Genomic DNA, 24,888 nt, shown 5'->3' on the forward strand with positions numbered 1-24,888 from the left:
GATGGCTGTGTTTGTCAGCCATATTAACAGCACTGAACAGCAGCTGTAGCCTCTGACCTCATTTCATGGACAAGAGCGTCATTACGACAGATACATCAACCGTGACTACGACCAATCCTGCTATTGCCTGGCATATTAACACCCTTGATACCCTTGGATCAGAATAGAAATGATGTCACAGCGAGGTAAAACCACATTTGGTACAACGTCAGAATAATTAGGATGTTTATTTTTGAGAGGAAATTATATGAAGTGCTTTACTGTTATGTCTGCTCCTAAGTAGACTCTTAGAACACACTAAACCTGTGTTTCATCCTAAAACCCTACTGAAATAAACAGCTCAAACCAGCCAAAGCTGGTCAGGCTGGTTTTTGCTGGTCACCCAAGCTGGTTTTAGCTGGTTTCCCAGGCTGGTCATGGCTGATTTGTCAGGCTGGTTTTAGAGGGGTTTTGGCCACTTTTTAGCTGGTCTTAATTGGTCAGGTTGGTCTTAGCTGGTTTTAGCTGGTCAAACTAGTCTTAGCTGGTTTTAGTTGATCAAGCTGGTTTTAGCTGGTCAGGCTGGTTTTAGATGAGTTTTGGCCACTTTTAGCTGGTTTTAGTTGGTCGGGTTGGTCTTAGCTGGTTTTAGCTGGTCCAACTAGTCTTAGCTGGTTTCAGCAGGTCAAGCTGGTTTTAGCTGGTCAGGCTGGTTTTGGCTGCTTTTTAGTTAGTCAGGTTGGTCTTAGCTAGTTTTAGCTGGTCAAACAAGTCTTAGCTGGTCAGGCTGGTTTTAGCTGGTCAGGCTGGTTTCGGAGGAGTTTTGGCCACTTTTTAGCTGGTTTTAGTTGGTCTGGTTGGTTTTAGCTGGTCCAACTAGTCTTAGCTGGTTTCAGCAGGTCAAGCTGGTTTTAGCTGGTCAGGCTGGTTTTGGCTGCTTTTTAGTTAGTCAGGTTGGTCTTAGCTAGTTTTAGCTGGTCAAACTAGTCTTAGCTGGTCAGGCTGGTTTTAGCTGGTCAGGCTGGTTTCGGAGGAGTTTTGGCCACTTTTTAGCTGGTTTTAGTTGGTCTGGTTGGTTTTAGCTGGTCAAACTAGTCTTAGCTGGTTTCAGCTGGTCAAGCTGGTTTTAGCTAGTCAGGCTGGTTTTGGAGGAGTTTTGGCTGCTTTTTAGTTATTCAGGTTGGTCTTAGCTAGTTTTAGCTGGTCAAACTAGTCTTAGCTGGTTTTAGCTGGTCAGGCTGGTTTTAGAAGGGTTTTGGCTGCTTTTTAGCTGATCTTAGTTGGTCAGGCTGGTTTTAGCTGGTCAGGCTGGTTTTGGAGGAGTTTTGGCCACTTTTTAGCTGGTTTTAGTTTGTCTGGTTGGTTTTAGCTGGTCAAACTAGTCTTAGCTGGTTTCAGCTGGTCAAGCTGGTTTTAGCTAGTCAGGCTGGTTTTGGAGGAGTTTTGGCTGCTTTTTAGTTAGTCAGGTTGGTCTTAGCTAGTTTTAGCTGGTCAAACTAGTCTTAGCTGGTTTTAGCTGGTCAGGCTGGTTTTAGAGGGGTTTTGGCTGCTTTTTAGCTGATCTTAGTTGGTCAGGCTGGTTTTAGCTGGTCAGGCTGGTTTTGGAGGAGTTTTGGCCACTTTTTAGCTGGTTTTAGTTGGTCTGGTTGGTTTTAGCTGGTCAAACTAGTCTTAGCTGGTTTCAGCTGGTCAAGCTGGTTTTAGCTAGTCAGGCTGGTTTTGGAGGAGTTTTGGCTGCTTTTTAGTAAGTCAGGTTGGTCTTAGCTAGTTTTAGCTGGTCAAACTAGTCTTAGCTGCTTTTAGCTGGTCAGGCTGGTTTTAGAGGGGTTTTGGCTGCTTTTTAGCTGATCTTAGTTGGTCAGGCTGGTTTTAGCTGGTCAGGCTGGTTTTGGAGGAGTTTTGGCCACTTTTTAGCTGGTTTTAGTTGGTCTGGTTGGTTTTAACTGGTCAAACTAGTCTTAGCTGGTTTCAGCTGGTCAAGCTGGTTTTAGCTAGTCAGGCTGGTTTTGGAGGAGTTTTGGCTGCTTTTTAGCTGATCTTAGTTGGTCAGGCTGGTTTTAGCTGGTCAGGCTGGTTTTGGAGGAGTTTTGGCCACTTTTTAGCTGGTTTTAGTTGGTCTGGTTGGTTTTAGCTGGTCAAACTAGTCTTTGCTGATTTCAGCTGGTCAAGCTGGTTTTAGCTAGTCAGGCTGGTTTTGGAGGAGTTTTGGCTGCTTTTTAGTTAGGTTGGTCTTAGCTAGTTTTAGCTGGTCAAACTAGTCTTAGCTGGTTTTAGCTGGTCAGGCTGGTTTTAGAAGGGTTTTGGCTGCTTTTTAGCTGATCTTAGTTGGTCAGGCTGGTTTTAGCTGGTCAGGCTGGTTTTGGATGAGTTTTGGCCACTTTTTAGCTGGTTTTAGTTTGTCTGGTTGGTTTTAGCTGGTCAAACTAGTCTTAGCTGGTTTCAGCTGGTCAAGCTGGTTTTAGCTAGTCAGGCTGGTTTTGGAGGAGTTTTGGCTGCTTTTTAGTTAGTCAGGTTGGTCTTAACTAGTTTTAGCTTGTCAAACTAGTCCTAGCTGGTTTTAGCTGGTCAGGCTGGTTTTAGAGGGGTTTTGGCTGCTTTTTAGCTGGTCTTAGTTGGTCAGGTTGGTCTTAGCTGGCTTTAACGGGTCAGGCTGGTTTTAGAGGAATTTGGCAACTTTTTAGCTGATCTTAGTTGGTCAGGCTGGTTTTAGCTTGTCAGGTTGGTCTTAGCTAGTCAAGCTGGCTGTTCTTATCTGGTTTTAGCTGGTCAGGCTGGCTGGTCTTAGCTGGTTTTAGCTGGTCAGGCTGGGAGACCAGCTAAAACCAGCCTGGTCAGATATTAAATACGGAGCGATTCCCTTACCTTTTGATTACAGGTGCCGTCGCCCATCCTACACAATCCTCAAAACAGTCATATAATGGTGCGTGACTGTCAGCTGACGCGCTCCATAGTGATAAACAGATGCTGTTTCCCAAACGGATTCTGTACACGTGATCCGAAGCGGAGTGAAAGTCTGGCTTTTGGGTGCGTGTTTAAACACACATAATTAATAATAATAACATATAAAGATGTCGATTTTGGTGTTTTTTTTTTCAAACACAACTAATTTCGTCTTTAATGAGCATAAAAAGTTCAGAAAACTGATGAATGCTTTCATTATAACGTTAGATTGTAATTGAATTATTGTTATTGAGTTATTGTTACGGAGATTATTGAAGTAGTAGTTCATGTAGTAGTAGATGGCGTTGGTATAGTAGTAGCAGATGTAGTAAAGGTGTGGTTGTTGCAGTAGCTGTAGTAGTAGTTGTTGTTGGTGTAGTAATATCAGTAGTAGATGTTGTTGATGTAGATATAGTAGAAGTGATTGCGGTAGTAGTAGTAGCAATAGACGTTGTTGTATTAGGGTGCTTTCACATCTGTAGTTTGCTTCATTTGGTCCGGACCAAGGGTAATAAATGATACATTGTTGCATCTTCTGCCGTCTTTGGGTCGTTTTCACACCACACTGCTGGCTTTGGTCCGAACCAGTTGAAACGAACCAAAATGCGGTCATCTGACAAAATCCACATCTCTCATTGGCCAGATGTTGTTGAACGTATTTCCTAAACTGCTTATTGATTGGTCAGAATTCACGTGCGGGAAAATGCCAGTGAACTCCCGCAGGTAAACAAAACCTTTTACTCTGGAGGGACGACTGCGCTGGCTGATTGTATCCCTGCTTTAGACAAACTATAGATTACGAAAATGAAGCGCGGCCGCGGCTGGAAAACAGTGTTTAATGCAACGCTCGTCACTTCAGGAGGAGACGTGAATTAATTTAGCTAAACTGCAACATGCTCATCTTGCGGAAATATTACCAACGATCCATCAGGTAATGTTTTCCCCTCTCTCTCTCTCTCTGTTGGTAAAGCGCTGTCAACAAATATTTTCCTCCATATCCCATATTGCACAGCGCATCGGCCTACGGCAGCTGAATTAGTCCAAAACGCGCAGTACTTTTAGCGATTGGACCTGTTTTAGTACGGATCATATTCTCACCACAAACGAACCGCTCCAGGGTTTGTTTGAAAGCGTACCGAGACCACCTCTTCCAGCAGGTCTCGGTACGCTTATTTGGTCCGCTTTTGGTGCGCACTCGAGTACGATTGCTGCATTCACACCTGCCCAAACGAACCGCACCAAAAGGGTAAACAAACTCTAGTGCGATTCAATCGAACTAAATAAGGCAGGTGTGAAAGCACCCTTAGTTGTAGCAAACGCTATAGTAGTATCAGTAATGGTAGTCATTGTTGTAGTAGTATCAGTAGTAGTAGTAGTAGCCGTGGTTGTGGCTGTAGTAGCAGCAGTAGTAGTTGTAATATAAGTAACTTTCTGTAGTAGTAGTTGGTGTAGCACTTGTGATTTATTAGTATTGTCAGTTATTATTACTGTTGTCCTTTCTTTCTTTTTACTTTTATTTTTACTATCATACATTAATAAGCATTGTTGTTACTCCTTACTACTGACCGGTTTCTTTCTATATGTTTTATTTATATCTGTGGTGCTTGCTTCATTTATTGACTGTTATTGTTCCTTACGTATGTACTCTGACCTGTCCACCAAGTTACCTTTACATGCTAACACACACACGCACACACACACACACACATGCACGCACACTCACGCACATACCAGTACCTGACTATATTGTTTCTGTTTTGTTGCTTTGTTTTTGTTCTTTTTTTTTTATGATGTTTTCTTGTATTATTATTGTGATTTGCCAACCCGGGCTCATTGTGGAAACGTAGCCCTGCGGACGTTTCTGCGGACCGCGATTTACGTCTCGGGAGGTACGTATTCGAGCGGTTTTTGTTTTCGTGGATCCGCGCCGTTCTCGCGCGAAAAGCCGCCGGATCGGCCGACTCGGCTGCCCTCCTCTTCCTCCTCCTCCTCCTCCTTCCCTAAACCCGAGCGACGGTTTGCAAAAGCCGTCCAGAAAAAAAAAAAAGCAAAAGCCCTCGTCTTCGATTTCGACCGCGTTTTCGAATCCCGCCGCGTTCTCGCCCTTTTTTTCGGATTCTGTTTTTCGTCTTACCTGATTTCCGGAACCGCTGTTCCCTGGACTCGATCCCGGTCGTCGTCCCCGCGGCTGGCTCCTCCTCCGGGGCCTCCGCTCCGCCGACGCAACGCTGTGAGCTAAGCGGACAAACTGGTTGCATCGGGAAAACCCTCCACTCGGAGGCGAGCCGTCGGCCGGCGAGCGCGAAGAGGAGGGGTTGAGCGGCGCCACACCGCCGCGCAGCGTTCGCTCGAAAAAAACTAAACGCGGCCTTACGTACCTCCGGCCACGTAAATCGCGGTCTCCAGAAACGTCCGCGGGGCTACGTTTCCAGAATGAGCTTGGGTTGCTTTTTGCATATTCTAATAAAAAATAATAATAATAAATAAATAACGTAAGATGTGTGCATTTTTAAAGTGGCAACTCTTATTTAATGTAATAAAAAAATCTAAATAAATGAGAGATTCATCCGTTGCTCTTTAATCAGAATGTGTAAGTTATACAGAGGAGAAACGGCTAATGAGATTTAGCTTGATTCTATTTCATTATATAACAGCTATTCATTTTTATGAGCTGAACTGTTTGCTAACCCTGCTGAAAAATCCAGCCTAGGCTGGTTTAAGCTGGTCGACCAGGCTGGTTTTAGAGGGGTTTTGGCCACTTCCAGGCTGGTTTCCAGCCATTTCCAGCCTGGCCTTAGCTAGTCAGGCTGGGAGATGACCAGCTAAAACCAGCTTGACCAGCCTAGCCAAACTGGGAGTCCAGCCAAAACCAGCTATATCCAGCTAAAACCAGGCTGGTCAAGCTGGTTTTAGCTGGATTTGGCGGGTCATTATCCAGCCTGACCAGCTAAGAACAGGCTGGAAATGGCTGGAAACCAGCCTGGAAATGGCCAAAACCCCTCTAAAACCAGCCTGGTCAACCAGCTAAATCCAGCCAACCAGCCTAGATTTTTAAAACTACTCAATCAGTGAATCAGTTCCTGAAAAAAAACTACTCAATTACAGGAGTTTGGGTATTTGTCGTTATTTTCCACCACGGTCAACCAGCTAAAACCAGCCAACCAGCCTAGGCTGGTTTAAGCTGGATTTTTCAGCAGGGAATGTATTTGTTGCTAATGTATACTATTTCTTTTCACATTACTGACATATTTATTCACATATTACTGACCATTTACAATGAAACAGCTCCAAATAAACATATTTAGTAGTTTCCTGGGTAAATTACTGGGCTGTTGGAGGAATCCCTTATTGTGGTGGGCATATCCCTTATTTTCACATACCAATGTTGACAGGTATGGGGGAAAATGTGAGGTAAACATGCTCAGTAAGCATTGTTAAATCGTTCTGTGGTGTTTATTTGGTGTTGAGCCATAAACCGCCGGAGAATAATCTGTTATTCGTTGATAATGCTTCTGTAAACAGGATGTCGCACAGCCCTTCAGCATTCATTTGACCTGAAAACTGCAGTCTAACTTATAGTCATTTCACATGTCCAGTGAGCCTTTCCAATGCACATTTAGTTGATCATTACAGATGCCAGTCTTGTAAATGGGGAACGGGAGACTTTTATTAACCTCGCTGCCCGTCTCTCATCGCTGATAATGCATGTGTCGTTATGCGAAACGCCGCTGACATGTGTTTTTCCGTCTGATGGCTTCATGCGCACTGCACCTGGCCCGTCCACGGTTATACATCTCATCTATTTCTGGCTCGGTGACAGCTTTTTATTAGGGCAGCCACCGGCCGTGTTTGCCCGCTCGTGGCGGTGGACGTTCACCATCAGAGAGACGCGGGAAATGACCAGGATATGTTCGCGAGAAAAATGATGGCGACAGAAGGCGGCAATATAGATGTCAATTGAAACGGGGGTCCAAAGACATTTCTCAGGCCTTGTTTCTTTCCTGTAGAGCGGAAGAAATATTTGCATATATATATACCCTACTGAAAAAAACAGCTTAAACCAGCCTAAGCTGGTCAGGCTGGTTTTAGCTGGTCACCCTAGCTGGTTTTAGCTTGTTTCCCAGGCTGGTCATGGCTGGTTTGTCAGGCTGGTTTTAGAGGGGTTTTGGCCACTTTTTAGCTGGTCTTAATTGGTCAGGTTGGTCTTAGCTGGTTTTAACTGGTCAAGCTGGTCTTAGCTGGTTTTAGTTGGTCAAGCTGGTTTTAGCTGGTCAGGCTGGTTTTAGAGGGGTTTTGGCCACTTTTTAGCTGGTCTTAGTTGGTCAGGTTGGTCTTAGCTGGTTTTAGCTGGTCTAGCTAGTCTTAGCTGGTCAGGCTGGTTTTAGAGGGGTTTTGGCCACTTTTTAGCTGGTCTTAGTTGATTAGGTTGGTCTTAGCTGGTTGTAGCTAGTTTTAGCTGGTCAGGCTGGTTTTAGAGGGGTTTTAGCCACTTTTTAGCAGGTCTTGGTTGATCAGGTTGGTCTAAGCTGGTTTTAGCTGGTCTTAGCTGGTTTTAGAGGGGTTTTGGACACTTTTTAGCCGGTCTTAGTTGATCAGGCTGATTTTAGCTTGTCAGGCTGGTCTTAGCTGGCTGGTCTTAACTGGTTTTAGCTGGCCAGGCTGGTCTTAGCTGTTCAGGTGGGGTGGTCTTAGCTGATTTTAGCTGGTCAGGCTGGGAGACCAGCTAAAACTAACTTGACCAGGCTGGGAGACCAGCTAAAACTAGCCTGGCCAGGCTGAGAGACCAGCTAAAACCAGCCTGGCCAGGCTGGGAGACCAGCAAAAACCAGCTTGACCAGGCTGAGAGACCAGCTAAAACCAGCCTGGTCAGATTGAGAGACCAGCTTGACCAGGCTGAGAGACCAGCTAAAACCAGCCTGGTCAGATTGAGAGACCAGCTTGACCAGGATGGGAGACCAGCTAAAACCAGCTTGACCAGCCAGGCCAGGCTGGGAGACCAGCGAAAACCAGCTTGACCAGGCTGAGAGACCAGCTAAAACCAGCCTAGTCAGACTGAGATACCAGCTTGACCGATCTGGCCAGGTTGGGGAAACCAGCTAAAACCAGCTTGACCAGACTGGGAGACCAGCTAAAACCATCCTAGTCAGATTGAGAAACCAGCTTGACCAGCCTGACCAGGCTGGTAGTTCAGCTAAAACCAGCCAAGTCAGATTGAGAGACCAGCTTGACCAGCTTGACCAGGATGGGAGACCAGCTAAAACCAGCTTGACCAGGCTGAGAGACCAGCTAAAACCAGCCTGGTCAGACTGACATACCAGCTTGACGAGCCTGGCCAGGTTGGAAGACCAGCTAAAACCAGCTACTTCCAGCTAAAACCAGCTAAGACAAGCCAACCAGCTTAGGCTGGTTTTAGCTGTTTTTTTCAGCAGGGTAACAAGAAATATAGGCGACGCACGTAAAAGAGCGATCAGATAATACAAAGGAATGGAGGCACGGTGGCTTAGTGGTACTAACTAAGCAAGAAGCTTGCTGGTTCGAGTCCTGGGTGGGTCAGTTGGCGTTTCTATGTGGAGTTTGCATGTCCTCTTGGTGTGGTGCTTCCTCGCAGTCCAAACACATGCGCTTCAGGGGAATTGATGAACTAAGATGGCTGTAGTGTATGAGTGCGCATGTTAGAGTGTATGGGTGTTTCCCAAGGACTTTGTCCACTGTGTAAACATATGCAAGATAAGTTGGCAGTTCATTCCTCAGTGGCAACCCCTAATGAATAAAGGGACTAAGCCGAGAGTAAATGAATGAATATCTGCATAACAGTGGTAATACCTTTGAACGTACATATTATTTGTCCACGTGGAAGCAATTACAAAGCAAATCCCTACTAAAAAAAACAGCTTAAACCAGCCTAGGCTGGTTGACTGGTTTTAGCTGGTCGACCAGGCTGGTTTTAGAGGGGTTTTGGCCATTTCCAGGCTGGTTTCCAGCCATTTTTAGCCTGGTCTTAGCTGGTTAGGCTGGGAGATGACCAGCCAAAACCAGCTATGTCCAGCCTAAACCAGGCTTGTCAAGCTGGTTTTAGCTGGATTTAGCTGATTTAAGCTGGATTTTTCAGCAGGGATAGCAATGGGCCCAGATCAAAACCTTGGGGAACACCACAGGAAAGAGATTCTTTGGTTTCTGCTTTACATTCTGCTTAGAATAAGAGCATATACAAATGATCAGATAAATAAATATGATATTAAAGATTTGCAAAGGGGAATCCTGGTGACAATAGGGTATATATGCTAAGCTAGTGCTACGACCCTGTCTTCTCTTTCTTAGCTTTCGCTGGCCTCGCAGTGTGACGCCACAATTAATTAGTTTCATTTATGGGTGGAGATGTATATATTTGAATTTTTGGTGAAGAACGGCACTTCCTCTGGCGGACCGCTATTCCACAGAGAGGTCATTTTGCTCCAACTCGTTTGTGTTGCCGTCTTATGTAGCTGAGCTAATAAGTATAAAATATACAAATGCAAATAATGCAAAACTTTACTTTTTAATTACTTTTGTTTTATATTTTCTTTTCTTAATTATAATGTACTGTATATAGTTTTGATGGAGATGTTTTTTTTATGCGGAACCATGTTGGCAAATGTTTATGGAGAGCACATATTAGTGGCGCACACAGCAACTCATGCGGTCTGTGGGCAGGCAGCGCCATCTTCAGTGTTGAATTCGCCGCTGACTGAATTAGTTGCGTTTAGCTCAAGAATATATCCAACAGAATTATTATTCTGTATTACAAATCTTTACAGATGGGTCGAAGGAACCTAAGTGTGGAAGAACTGCTGCTGCTGTATATATTCCACAATTTAACATCAAAATTGCAAAGAGATTATCAGATCACGTGTCAGTGTTTACCTCTGAATTATTAGCTATTATTATAGCACTTCAATGGATTGAAGAAGTCCAACCAGAAAAAGCAGTAATTTGTTCGGACTTAATGGCTGCACTTAAAAGCCTTCAAAGTGCCAAATCTGAAGCTAGACAAGATTTAGTATTTGAAATTTTACAAAATGTATTCACAATTAGGCAGTTAAGAATAATGGTTTCATTTCTCTGGGTACCGGCACATGTGGGTGTAGATGGGAATGAGGAAGCTGATATGCTAGCAAAAAAAGCTTTAAATAATGAGCAAATAGAAATTAAATTAGCATTAAGTAAAACAGAATTTAAAAGAATGATTGCAGTCGAAATATATAAGAAATGGCAACAGGTGTGGAACAAGGAGACCAAAGGAAGATATTTATATCAGATTCAGGAATTTGTAGGAAACGGGAGGAAAAGATACGGATATCGAAGGAAAGATGTCATCATAACAAGACTAAGGATAGGCCATACGTCATTAAATTACAGCTTGTATAAAATAGGAAAGCATGAATCAGGGAAGTGTGATAATTGTGGAGAGTTGGAAACAGCCAATCATATAATTTTAGAATGCCCAGCTTATGAAAGAGAGAGGTTTGATTTAATACAAGAATTAGGACAGCTGGAAGATAAGGTAATTTCTTTGAAAGTATTGCTAGGAAACGGGCTTAGACAATCAAAAATTCATGAGATATTAATTAAATATTTGGGAAATATAGGAATAATGCATAGAATTTAGTTTTTTTTAAATGTTTTTTTATTTTATTTTATATAATTTAATATAGTCATTTAATGTATATATAAGTGTTTTCTTTCTACCCCAATTATGTACAATCCACACTCCAGATCAGTAGGTGGCGGTAATGCACCTATTTTTGTTGGTTTGCCAAACCGCCATAAAACACCAGAAGAAGAAGAAGAAGAATTAGTTGTGCTCTCTCGCTCTGCTAACGAGCCTGGTAAGGATTTTCAAGCGAGTTCACCGAGTTAATTTATGTGACAGTGGATGTATAAACGTGATAAAACTATGATGTATCGAAGATAAATGTTAATAATCAGATTTTCAGTGCTTAAAGTGACTTTCCTTTCTAATTGGCAGAGTGGAAAAAGAGAGATGTTTTCGGCAGATTATTGTGCTCTCTGTGTTTTTGCAGGTATGTTTATTATGTTTTGTTAAGTGATGTTTGAAATCTAATTATACAAGTTGTTTAAAATGAGGCCTGTGTGCAAAGCAATATAATTTTGCATATATAAATGTATTTTATAGTGTTAAAAGTTTATCCCTGCTAAAAAATCCAGCTTAAACCAGCCTAGGCTGGTTGGCTGGTTTTAGCTGGTCGACCAGGCTGGTTTTAGATGGGTTTTGGCCACTTCCAGGCTGGTTTCCAGCCATTTCCAGCCTGGTCGTAGCTGGTCAGGCTGGAAAATGAACAGCCAAAACCAGCTTGACCAGCCTGGTTTAAGCTGGATATAGCTGGTTTTGGCTGGGCTCCCAGCCTGGCTAGGCTGGTCAAGCTGGTTTTAGCTGGTCATCTCCCAGCCTAATCAGCTAAGACCAGGCTGGAAATGGCTGGAAACCAGCCTGGAAGTGGCCAAAACCCCTCTAAAACCAGCCTGGTTGACCAGCCAACCAGAGTAGGCTGGTTTAAGTTGGATTTTTCAGCAGGGTTGTGTATTATTTCTGATATTTGACACTATTTTCATTCTATTGCTCACTAATATAGAGACCAGTGACACATTATATTCCTTTTACAAGTTATCTGATGTATACTATAATGTTTATTCTTCACTGCTAATTTTTGTGGTCTATTTATTTGTATTTATTTTCTTTTACCTATTGTTTTTGTCAATTTGTTGGCTATTATTAATGCAACTGGTGTTGAATTCGCCGCTGACTGAATTAGTTGCATGCTCTCTCGCTCTGCCAACGAGCCTGAGTGGAAAAAGAGAGAGACGTTTTCCGCATATTATTGTGCTGTCTGTGTTTTTGCAGAATAAACCAAACTTGAGACCTCCAATGTCGCTGTCGTCTTATTAGAAAAACACACACAACCAGAGTAAAACTGCTACATTGTGTTTTGTTTTGTATTTTGTTGAGAGAATTTAATCTGATTTCTTACTTGTTTTAAATCCCTGGACAGTTTCTTACACTTTATTATTCCCTTTAATAAATGTTTTTTTCATTACATACCTTTTTATGGTACGGTCGGGAGCGAGCTGGCCGTAACACTTCCCATATTGATAAACGCCTGATCTCACGAGGAAACCTAAGTATTTTACGTTTTGCTAGTGTAGTGGCTAATTCGTACGAGTTGAGTCGTACGAAAATATACGATTTTAAAAAGGAGGCGTGGCACCTAACCCCACCCCTAACCAGTGGCGTAGCGCAAAATGCGGAGGCCCCCTGCAGGGATCACTGACGGGGCCCCTGATGATGGGCGGAGGTGTCACAAATTGAGGAGCGGGGAAGGGAGGCGGGGTTGAACGACAACGCGGGGAAGCCTTCACAAACTGAGGAGTGATCACAAACTAAAGGCTGATTTATACTTCTGCGTCAAACACCGGCGTATGCTACGGCGCTGACGCATAACCCTTCGCCGTGGCCGTCGCGGTCGCTGATGTGCACCTCTCAAAAAATGTAACCACACGTCGCAGCAACCGCGTAGCGCAAGCTCTGTGATTGGTCGGCTTGGTAGCGCTGACAAGTCTGGGCGGGACCGAGAGCTGCGCGAATGGCGCGAACCCAATGTAGCGATTGTTTACAGGTGTGGAGTCCCGTGAAGGAGCTCCGGATGGAAAGACAAAAAATTATTGAAATTCGCGATGACGCGGGGCCCCCTAATCACCCCTCCCCGCGGTGCGTCTTCTGTGGGCCCGTCCGCTATGCCACTGCCCCTAACCCCAACCGTCAAATCGTACTAAATTGTACGAATTAAATCGTACGAATTCAGACGAATTAGCCACTAAATCAAAAAGTTACGAATTGCCGCGAGATTGCTTTGGATAAACTTCCGGTGACCTGTTTTTTTCCATTTTATACAGTTCTGTCACAGCATCGATGTTGTAATGTCATTAAAATACATTCGGTTAAATAAACTTTGGCATTCATTTAGTTGGTCAAGCGTAAAACGAGACAAAAATTCGTCTACTCGCACGCGCCTGTCAGAATCGGCAGGCTAGCGCAGAAGCTCCATTGAATATACTGGGGTAAAGTAAATGCTCAAGACATGACCGGGGGGAATTGTAATTTAATGCAGTGCTTCTAGTACAATCTGACACCCACTATCGGATATCACTTTAGAGTCCTCCTGTACAGTTGAAGTCAGAATTATTCGCCCCCTTTGAATTTTAAATATTTTTTTATATTGCCCAAATGATGTTGAACAGATTCAGGAAATTTTCACAGTGTGTCTGATAATATTTTTTCTTGTGGAGAAAGTCTTATTTGTTTTATTTCGGCTAGAATAAAAGCAGTTTTTAATTTTTTAAACAACATTTTAAGGTCAATATTATTAGCCCCTTTAAGCTATATTTGTTTTCAATAGTCTACAGAACAAACCATCATTATACAATAACTTGCCTAATTACCCTAACCTGCCTAGTTAACCTAGTGAAGCCTTTAAATGTCACTTTAAGCTGTATAGAAGTGTCTTGAAGAATATCTAGTCTAATATTATTTACTGTCATCATGACAAAGAGAAAATAAGTCAGTTATTAGAAATGAGACATTAAAACTATTATGATTAGAAATGTGTTGAAATCTGCTCTCTGTTAAACAAATTTGGGAAAAAAATAAATGGGGGGCGAATAATTCTGACTTCGACTGTATAATCTCACACAGCATTGCTGAGGCAGGGTCAACTCTGATTATTTGCATTTCAAAACCGGCATAATACATGTTTTTAGCTTGTATTGAGAAGCAGGCAATCATTAGATGGGTCAGAGGTCGATAATGAGCTAGTACGGTACAAAAAATAGAATTTTTTTGGGCTATAATAGCTTTCAGTAATCAGCCTATATATACAAGCACATGATGACTGTGTGCATTAACTTGTGCGAGCATGTGTGTGTGTTTATCAGTTCGTTTATTACATTGGGAACATTATGAAATAGAGGTGTTGCGAGAGGTTATTTAAATCTGCATTAATGCATTCGACGTGAATATACACTTACCGGCCACTTTATTAGGTACACCTGCCCAACTTTCTAATCGGTGGCCTCCACAGTCACCAGATCTCAATCCAATAGAGCACCTTTGGGATGTGGTGGAGGAGCCGCATGATGGATGTGCAGCCGACAAATCTGCTGCAACTGCGTGACGCCATCATGTCAACATGGAGCAAAATCTCTGAGGAACATTTCCAGTGGCTTGTTGAATCTAAGGCATTTCTAAAGGCAAAAGGGGGGTGTACCTAATAAAGTACATTAATATATGTATCATATTCTTGTAATTTAGTGTCGTCTTCAGTGAATAACTCTTATGTGTTTCAGAAATTATTCTGTTATGATTATTTATTTCACTAGTATGATCAGTTATGACTTGTGTTTAATCAATTTTGTGATTATTTCATTAAAATTTTTCATTTTAATAATTTTTTTTTGTTATTTTTTATAAAACACTAATTTATTAGCGTCCATCAAATTATTCCAAGAGCTAATTGTCATTCTACTGAATGATAAACATGCATATAGATTCATTTAGTGCCGTATTGCTTTGAAATTTCGAGACATTAAGCAGAGGACTGTTTTTCAAAATCTCTTTTCTTTTATTGTAAAAAAAAACCCAAAACAAAACAAGATGTGTGTTCTGCAGTATTCTATGTACTTTGTATAATACATTTTTATTCATATGCCATGATGATAATGTGCTGCGACACACTACGTGAGCCTTATTTTCATGCAGGGTTTACAGTACCGCTAAATGAAAATGCTGCAAACAACCGTTTACACCAAAAGGCACTGGTTTCCATTTACACAGGGGGGAAATGATACAAATAACACTGAAAACGCAACAGATTTTTAGAAGTATCATACATGTTCTGTTTATTCTTCTGCGTTTCGCTCTGTGAACTACAGATAAACAGGCGACTGCAGCAGGTCCCTCTTTCCGTAAGTGTTGGATCCTACGTTGGTCGGTGCGTAGACTGTGCCGATGGTGTTGCTGGACCTGATGAGAAAGTCTGCTAATCTCTGAGTCACGCAGGTGGCTGTGTTGCACTTCCTCTTTTCCACGTGATGACTGTGGGGTAGTTCAGAAGAGCGTTAGTCATGATCCGGTCAAGTCACATTTATTTACATCACATTTTCGGTAATGCGTCTAATTAGACTAACACACTGGAAAAGCTTCATCAGAGTTCTGTCTAAAGAACACAGATTTTTAAATACGCTACTCTGGGTATGCTTTGTTTACATTTCAGAGGACAGATCCAGACGTTTTGTCAATAGCGTATGTTTTGTTTTTGTTTCAGATACACATCCTTCTTTTACACGTCTTCTATGTTAAAGTGGTACAGATCATCAAGTGAACCACTGAGCTAAAACCTTTAAAAGCAAAGGTGCACTGCGACTATGTAAATTTACCTTTATTTTGCATTGCTTTTATCTCTTCTGTGGAACTCTGCTTCACCAGACTCAAGTACATCACTGTACAAGGTAAGCTACCGAGCACACTGAGCGCAACAGGAATCAGACACTGTTAGCGAAAAGAACTGAACGAAAATCATCTTTATTCGTTGATATGTCCTTGTAAATATCATTAGTGTGAGAAGCAACAAAAGTTGTTGGCATTATACTACCTCATAGTGTTCATTTTACCTTGAAACTGCAGTCAAATGTATGTTTAAATACATTTTGAGTGATTTCAAAGTGGGAATGCAACACATTTTCATTCACTAAAATCTGTCGGCTGAAATGGCCTGTTTGGTTTTGGGCCGAAAGAGAAAATATGTGATGAAAGAAAGGCACAGCGTTCAGTTTACTAGTTTTACTTTCTTCCAATACAAAGTAACTGCATGATGTGGCTTTCACACCGGACATGGAAAGCACTGCGCTATGAAACCCATTCATTTAACTGCACATGCAAGCCGGTTTGTTAATGCGTTGACCAAAAATGCAAGAGCAGTGAATATTGTGCACCCTGGTCAAAATAGCTCAACATTCCCAACAGTCTCGTTCTGAAAATGTACCCCTGTATATATTTCTGGAGAGCGCCAAATACGTTCCAGGATGTACGTTTTTTTTTTTTTTTTTCTTGACAATCGGTCGGAGGCTGCTGTGTATGCTCTTTTAGATCTCAAATTTCTCTCGCGAATGCTGTTTTCACATGAATCCACCAGAGGCCGCTCTGACTAATCGATTGACCCACCTTCCACCTTCCCTAAACCCAACCGATAGTGTTTTAAAAAGCACCGATTGACCAGCGACCACCCACCTCCCTAAACCCGTCCGACAATTTTAAAAAGCAATCCAGAAAAAGAACAGCCCTCGCCTGATTTTGACCACAAATTCAGATTTTACCACATTCTCACCCTGTTATTTACTTGCTTATTTTACTTTTGGCTTTTTTTTTTTTGTTTTCTCCACTTTCTGGAACCGTTCCTCACTGGACTCGAACCCCATCGTCACGGTCAACTCCTTTCTGCATCTCAAGTCCGCAAATAAATATGGCGAGCCACTAGACAAACTGTGTTTAAAAGCAATAGTGCCCTGCGGGAAGGCCGTACATACGGAAATAAGCGGTCAGCTAGTAAACGTGATAAGGAACGGCGTCATACCGCCCCATAGTGTTCGTTTTAAAGAACTTCTGGCTGCATAATTCGGGATCTCCAGAAATGTATATACAGGGCTACGTCTTTAGAAAGAGCCAACGTTGAATATTCCACTTCCATTCAGTTCATGAACCCGTAAACTGATCTATAAATAACCCACACATGCTCACCAGAGAAACAAAGTACACTTAAATAATGAGCTAATAGGGCATGCCGTGCATGCTTCTTGCAATATAGCAACTATACTAGTCGCCGTGCTCTCACAGCAATGCTGGTAAAATGACGCCTCTCGACTCTGTCAAAAGAAGTCCCTAATATATTGGCTTATGTTTTTTTCTAAAATTAATCTAGTTATTTAATAGCGTTAACGCGAGACTCTTATCAGGTGATAAAATAATATCGCAGTTAATAAATTCTCAAAGTTGGATTGGGAGCTAGGTCTATTCTACGCAAGCTATGATGACCTTCACCTTGATATTTTAGCGCGGATGTATACCCGGAAAAAAAAGTGCCCTTCTGAATAAAATCAGCAAGATGCCCTTCTGGATCTTACACTTACTTCAAAGAGACAACCGACTACGTTTACATGGACATCTGTAATCTAGTTATCTGCCTTAATAGACAATAATATAGTTATGGTGTTTACATGAAGTACTTTCATGTAAGAGAGCAACAAAAAATCGTGCAAAATTCATGTTTTAACTGAATGAACAGTTAGTAAACACAAGCACATCTTATTGAACGTCATTTATTTTCATCACCAATTATCACAGTAGAACAGTTTCTCAAGCAGTTTGTGATGCATTTTGGAAACAGGAGATAAGCCCCTGATCTAATGCGCCACCTGGCTTGACAAACCCGTTCTCAAAGACTTACTTTTAGTCATTATTTGGGTAGCACACATATTCTGAATGCCTTTAGGAGTTCAAATGAGCCATTTTAATCTAGATGAATCTAGATTAATTCCAAAAGTACAGTGAGATTAATCTAGATTTAAAAAAAATAAACTATGCCCACCTATAAAACACTTATTACAAATCATTTTCTGTTTTGGTTTTCAGACAAGTGCATCCTGATTAAAAGCCTTGATACAAACCAGGCAACTAACAGGTGAATCACAACATGACCAACTTTGATTTGCAACAAAGAAGTACATGAAGACAAAATTTAAAAGCTTTACTGAGGGAATGTCGCGACTGACCAATCAGAATCGAGTATTCCAGATTGCCTTGTAAGAAGTGTGACTTAATCGGCTCTGAAGAATATCGGAGGCACTCTGATCGCGATTCATAATCATTCAATATGTTGTATGCTTCCAATCAGAAATCCTGATGTGTATTGAGAAGACAAAGGACACACACGTATATGAGCTGGAGATTATCATGTCAAATTAAATTTTTAAAAATTCTGTCAGAGAGCAAATTGACAGCCAATATCCAACCTGACAACTATTTGCCTATTTTTCAACCCGGGCTCATTGTGGAAACGTAGCCCCGCAGACGTTTTTGCAGACTGCGATTTACGTCCTGGGAGGTACGTATTCGAGCGGTTTTTGTTTTCGCGGATCCGTGAGAGGCCGCTGTGCGTGCTTTTTCGCGTCTCGGGTGCCTCTCGGGAGCGCGCACCGTTCGCGCCTGCGCCGTTCTCGCGCGAAAAGCCGCCGGATCGGCCGACTCGGCCGCCCTCCTCTTCCTCCTCCTCCTCCTTCCCTAAACCCGAGCGACGGTTCGCAAAAGCCGTCCAGAAGAAAAAAAAAAAGCAAAAGCCTTCGTCTTCGATTTCGACCGCGTTTTCGGATCCCGCCGCGTTATGCCCTTATTTTTCGGATTCCGTTTTTCGTCTTACCTGATTTCCGGAACCGCTGTTCTCCCGGACTCGATCCCGGTCGTCGTCCACCACAGCCGGCTCCTCCTCCGGGGCCTCCGCTCCGCCGACGCAACGCTGTGAGCTAAGCGATCAAACTGGTTGCATCGGGAAAGCCCTCCACTCGGAGGCGAGCCGTCGGCTGGCGAGCGCAAAGAGGAGGGGCGGAGCGGCGCCACACCGCCCCGCAGCGTTCGCTCGAAAAAAAAACTAAACGCGGCCTTACGTACCTCCGGCCACGTAAATCGCGGTCTCCAGAAACGTTCGCGGGGCTACGTTTCCAGAATGAGCTTGGGTTGCTATTTTTGGATATTCTAATATAAGGGACACCTTTCTGTTAACCCAAATGCAAGCTCTTATGGTTGGCATGAGAACAGCTTAAACGATAATCGTACTTATAATGAAATCTCCAAAGGCTCCGTGTTGTAAGAGATGGTTGAACGAGCTGCTTTATGTCATTCGACATATTGCGCCCTGAAACTTTACAAAACCACATGGGGACCCATCTTAAGACATCTTTAACCTAAATATTCATGACTTTGGCTTTGTAAAAATGTTAATATTGTCGTTTTTTGTTTATATGTTTAAGCTACATATGTCGTGTGTATATATGTATTTAGTAACTGAGACGATCCCTCGGAAGCATTGGATTTGGACAGTATAGCTAAAGGTTCATCTAGTCAGTTTATGTCAATGACACTGATGCGTATTCGACATGACAATACATCTCAAACAATGTCATCTTCGTATGACATAATTATAACAACTTCATGCCAATTATGTTTATGACAGGTTTATGACAAGGTATGGTGTCCTGATAAAGTCAGTTTGTCATGATTAAGACAATCCTTATTTAATTTAACTTATTATAATAAGTAAAATAGGCGACACGGTGGCTTAGTGGTTAGCACCATCGCCTCACAGAAAGAAGGTTGTTGGTTCGAGTCCCAGCTGGCTCCGGTTTCCAAACACATGCGCTATAGGTGAATTGATGAACTAAACTGTTCGTAGTGTGTGTGTGTATGGGTGTTTCCCAGTACTGGGTTGCTGCTGGAAGGGCATCCGCTGTGTAAAACATTTGCTGGATAAGCTGGCGGTTCATTCCGCTGTGGCAACCCCGGATTAATGAAGCAAACCTGCCAACACTCCAGTTTTTCTCGGGAGTCTCCCGTATTTCAGACCCATCACCCTCCCGTTTTGTTATTTCTCCCGAAAAAATACTGTAATTTAATACTCCCCCTAGCTTTTTGGTACAGTCTATGACACCCCCAGGTCGCCAACTTTAATATAGCATCCGATCGTAGCAGCTGCCAGAAACCCGCACTATAGTAGTTACAAACCCTGTTCTCAACAGTGTTATTCAGACACCTCACCCCCGAACACCCCACCCCCCAGTCTCTCGGATTTTCAGAGACGAATGTTGGCGGGTATGGAATAAAGGAACTAAGCTGAAGGAAAATGAATGAATGATTGGATAATAAGTAAACTTTAGCAAAACCTGAGGTTGTACGCTCGTTTAATGTTCAGTAATTTAAGTTGACGGGACTTGTAAGGTTAACTTGGTTTAACTTAATAAGGATAGTTCTCTGAAAAACAAATGATTTATGAATGCCTTTCTTTTGTTGAACACAAAGCAAGCTATTCTGAAGAATGTTGTAAAATAAGTTTGACGTTGTAATGTTGTTTTTATATTGTAAAAAACTTGAAAACACACCTTGTCATAAACCTGTCATAAACATGATGTCCATCGTGAGGCCATAAGATGACAATATCGTCATGATTATAAAGTTGTAATCACCCCCTTTGAGTAAAGTTACCAAAAACTTCTAAATTGTTCGTTTAAATAGTTAATTTCCCCATCAAAACCCCAATTACAATCGACACCTTTGATGGTGCTACCTACACTACAAAAAATGTCAAACATCTCGAACAATGAATCATAATTGACAACACTTTTGCAGCACAAGTACCTGTTGAGTCCCCGTGGAGGCCGTGGCCTTGTGAGACTCAGGAAGGGATTTTCAGAGAGATCCGTGAGCAGCCATCCGTCAGCCTCTCCAAGGGCATCTGGCCGCTCGATTGAGGGAAGCGAGTACCTGACGACAAGAAGAAGAGGTCACTATCATACGCAGATCTGCCACTCGTGACAATCTTCTGGAGTGGAGATGTGTGGCGAAGTGGATCATTTGTGCCCGCTGGTTATATCACTCTCACACAACCACACATCTGCCACATCGCAAAGACGGACCAGTTATAATGGCTTACCTCAGATGAACCTGTCAGTTACACGCAGATCAAAAACTAAAAACAACCGATTATCTGTAAAATACATGAATAAATAAATAAAGAAAAAGCCTTAAAAATCTAAAGGAATAGTTCACTCAGAAATGATAACTATCAGAAATGAGTGGGCAACGATGATGAATAAATGAGACTTTTTATAAATATTTAGAGAAAACACAGAACAATTAATTGCTAATGAAAATTAAAAATACAATAAAAGATGCCTTAATAGATTTAAAGAGAAAAAAACGACAATTTAATATTTTTTAATTAATAATAATAATAATACTAATATATATATATATATATATATATATATATATATATATATATATATATATATATATATATATATATAAATAAACCCTTTATACACTATAAACTTCAACCACTATCAAGTATATTTTAGGCTTTTTAGAATTTGTGAATTAATTGCTTTTAAAACAATTATAAATTAATAAATTAATTAAAGCTGCTTTAAAAAGGAATATTTCACCCAAAAATGCTTTTTTTTTGATTTGTAGAAATATATGTAATATAAATGATGTTATTATTCAAAAAAAGTAAATAATTATATATAAAGTGTCCATTTAATATAATCTCAACTAACTGATTTTACGTGAAATATTGTGTTTAATTTGTCTGAAATTTGTTATTTTACACGACGGACATTTTAAGGGTCTCATGAGATGCATCGCTTGAAATAAAAATAACTACATTTAAGAAGCAAATTCAGTGGAATAAAAACTTTATACACTTAAATCATGTCAATTTGAGACTTTTTACAAATAATTACAGAAAAGATAGACCAAAAAAATTAATAAAAATGTGCCGTAAAAGGTTTAAAGGGGCAGTTCCCCCCCAAAATAATTTCTATTATCATTTACTCAAGTGGTTTCAAACCTGTTTGAGTGTTTTTGAACACAAATGAAGATAATCTGAAGAATGCTGTGGAGAAAAAAAACAGCCATTGACTTCCATAGTATTTTTTATTCCGACAATGGATGTCAATGATTCCTTTTTCCCCACAACATTCTTCAGAATATCTTGCCTTGTGTTTAACAAAACCATTTGAGTGAACTATACTTTTTGAGTTGAATCAAGTTAACCAAACAAGTCATTTCAACTCAAATGACTGAACATTAAACTGACTTACAACACCAGGTTTTTACAAAAAATGACATTCGAACTTATTTCAATTGAGATATGAAGAGTTCAGATGCAATTTCCGTCTGAAATTTCCATTGAAAATGAACATTTTTCTCAGCCCTGTTTGTTTATGTTGAGATATTTTAGTTTAAAGACCAGAAAAAGGACTTAACCCTTGCCATAAAAGTGAAATTACCGAACTTACACACAGGAGCCTGATTAAAATGCTCATTTTCGAAGAAAATTTCAGACGGCACATAGAGGTTTTTGCAACCAAACTCTTAATATGATGATTTAACTTAATGACGACAGTGTTTCCGATTGTTGTCTTTCCATTAGACCAGTGGTTCTCAAACATTTTTCCCCAAGTACCACCTTGTCTCTCCAAGTACGACCAACATAACCAGTATTGAAATAAAGTAGCATAGTTGGCCAAATTAAGCAGCTACAGCACGGCACAGTTCGAAAACGAGGCACATTCATATTTATACAATTTGACAACTTGACCGCGTGACTCGCAGAGCGGCATTCTGAAAAGTAAAGAGGTTTTCAACTGCGTACGCCTGGAATACGCAAGCGCGTCGTGCTGCAGTTCCTACTCATTTTGCTAGCCTGTGGGTTCAATTTTGATACTCAAGATGTAACAAGAGAATATGGTCATTTTTCAAAATAAAAGATTTTTCAAAATAAAGGATCATTCAGACTTAGATAATAAATAAAACGGAAATAATGCATTTTTTTGTGCGGCCCGGTACTAATTGATCTATAGACCGGTGCCGGTCTGTGGCCAGAGGGTCGGGGACCACTGCTCTTGCGCGTATCTACATACTTCTTTCTCTAGTTCTGCGTCATGTGGATTGATTTTTAGCAGCTGGTGACGCGGTGCACTAAAGTAAACATTCAGCGCGTTGATCGTAGGCTTTAGAGAACAGCCGATGCTGATCACATCAGTGTTATCGAACATATCAAATCCGAAAAAATGGATTTTGATCATTTGATGTGTTCGATAACACTTTCGTTTACACAGTTTGAGAACCACTATCATTAGATAAAACTGTTAAAACTGCAATCTGTTAGACAAACGTATCGTAGCATTTATTTGATCACTGATTTGACATTTTCGAGTAATTGTACAGTAAACAACAGTCCAGTAAGATGAGGGATAAAACGAAATATTAATAACGATATTAAAAGGCATTGGAGTTTCAAATATGTTATTTGTTTATAAACACTCCAAAAAATGATGTTTGTTCAAACTACTTATTTAAAATGAGCTGAAACACAAGTCTTGAGTTTTTAGGGACAACTTAATTGTTTTATGTTCAATTTACTTAAAATTGTAAATACTAACACGTTAACTCAATTCCTTAATGTTGTCCCAACACTAAGCCAACCCAGGCTCATAGTGGAAACGTAGCCCCGCGGACGTTTCTGGAGGTTGCGAAATTTGTCCCGGGAGGTACGTATTTGTGCAGTTTTTGTTTTCGCAAACCCGCGAGTGGCTGCTGTGCCGCACTTTTTCATGTCTCGGACACTTCTCGGGAGTGCGCGCCTGAGTTGTTCTCGTGCGAAAAGCCGCCGGAGGCCGCTGTTGAGCGACTGTCTGTCCGACTGAATGAACGATCGACCGGGCGGCCGGCCGATCGGCCGACCCAGCCACCCTCCTCCTCCTCCTTCCCTAAATCCAAGCAACAATTTCCAAAAGCCGTACGTGTTTTGACCGCGTTTTCGGATTTTGCCGCATTCTCGCCCCGTTTTTAAAAATTTTTTAGATTCTGTTTTTCTTATTCTGGAACCGCTCTTCCCCAGACTCGAACCCAGTCGTCGCCGCGTCTGGCTCCTCCTCCTCCTCCTCCGGTCCTCAGCTCCGCCGACGTAACACTGCGAGCTGGTTCAAGCGGGAAAGCCCTCCACATGGAGGTGAGTGAGCGCGAAGAAGAGGAGTGACGTCACACCGCCCCGTAGCGTTTGCTTGAAAAAACAAATGCGGCCATACGTACCTCCGGCCATGTAAATCACGGTCTCCAGAAACGTCCGCGGCGCTACGTTTTCAGAATGAGCTCGGGTTGCAAAAATCCATTAGGTTAACCTAATGGTTTTATGTTCAATCCACTTAAAATTGTAAATACTAATAAGTTAACTGAATTCATTCTTGTTGTACCAACACAAATCCATTAGGTTAACATAATCGTTTTTACAAATGTAAGTGGCTTGAACGTAAAACAATGACGCAAACAAGCCCTAAAAAATTGTGTTGATTTAACATGTAGTTTGAACAAGCAGCAATAATCATTTTTCGAGTGTAACCCTTGATATGAAATATGAACGGGTAATGTAGAAACCTGTCATTAATAGCATACACTGCAAAAAATGCAGGGTTAACACTGTTAATTTAAGTGGATTGAACACAAAAAAATTAAGTTGTCCCAATGACATCTCAAGAATTGTGTCGTTTCAGCTCAGTTAAAATCAGTAGTTTGAACAAGTGGAAAAGTAAAGCTTTTGAGTGTACTTTAGGAAAGGCTTCATGATAAATAATTAACATAAATAATGATTATTTGATTTTTTTAAGCATATTTCCATAAATGCAAATGCAGTCTTTTTTAATATTATGCATAAAATTTATTTGGATTAATAAAGGGACTAAGCCGACAAGAAAATGAATGATGATAATAATAATGATGATGATGATAATAATAATAATTATAACAATAATAAATATAATAAGAACAATAATAATGATAATAAAAAAATAAAAAATAATAACAATAATATTAATAATGATAAAAATAATAATAATGATAATAATAATAATAATATTAATAATGATAATAAAAATAATAATATTAATAATGATAATAATAATGATAACAACAATAATAATAATATTAATAATAATATTATTATTAATGATAATAATATTAATAATAAATAATAATAATATTAATAATGATAATATAATATTAATAATAAATAATATTATTAATATTAACAATAATAA

At 40.9% G+C, this 24,888-nt stretch overlaps 1 protein-coding gene and 1 long non-coding RNA gene across 3 annotated transcripts in view; one reads left to right on the plus strand and one right to left on the minus strand.

Moving 5' to 3' along the window:
- The first annotated feature begins 9,492 nt into the window (after positions 1-9,492).
- On the plus strand, positions 9,493-20,547 carry LOC147845300 (uncharacterized). 2 transcript variants are annotated; one of them, XR_015943074.1, is made up of 4 exons: positions 9,493-9,656; positions 10,755-10,784; positions 10,925-10,979; positions 20,417-20,547. It is a non-coding gene; the product is annotated as an uncharacterized LOC147845300 (long non-coding RNA). The 2 variants fall into 2 exon arrangements; XR_015484436.2 differs by lacking the exon at positions 9,493-9,656 and having other exon boundaries at positions 10,732-10,784.
- Positions 14,443-24,888, minus strand: part of iapp (islet amyloid polypeptide) — a 16,871-nt gene continuing 6,425 nt past the window's right edge. The window contains exons 4-5 of the mRNA XM_087250639.2: positions 20,426-20,551; positions 14,443-15,064 (exon numbers count right to left, since the gene is read on the minus strand). Of these exons, the coding sequence (XP_087106765.2) occupies positions 14,896-15,064; positions 20,426-20,551 (295 nt within the window). The 3' untranslated portion in view covers positions 14,443-14,895. The remainder of the gene's footprint in view (positions 15,065-20,425; positions 20,552-24,888) is intronic.

The sequence above is a fragment of the Danio rerio genome, chromosome 4 (assembly GCF_052040795.2).
Source record: "Danio rerio strain M-AB ecotype USA chromosome 4, GRCz13ab, whole genome shotgun sequence".
NCBI lineage: Eukaryota > Metazoa > Chordata > Actinopteri > Cypriniformes > Danionidae > Danio > Danio rerio.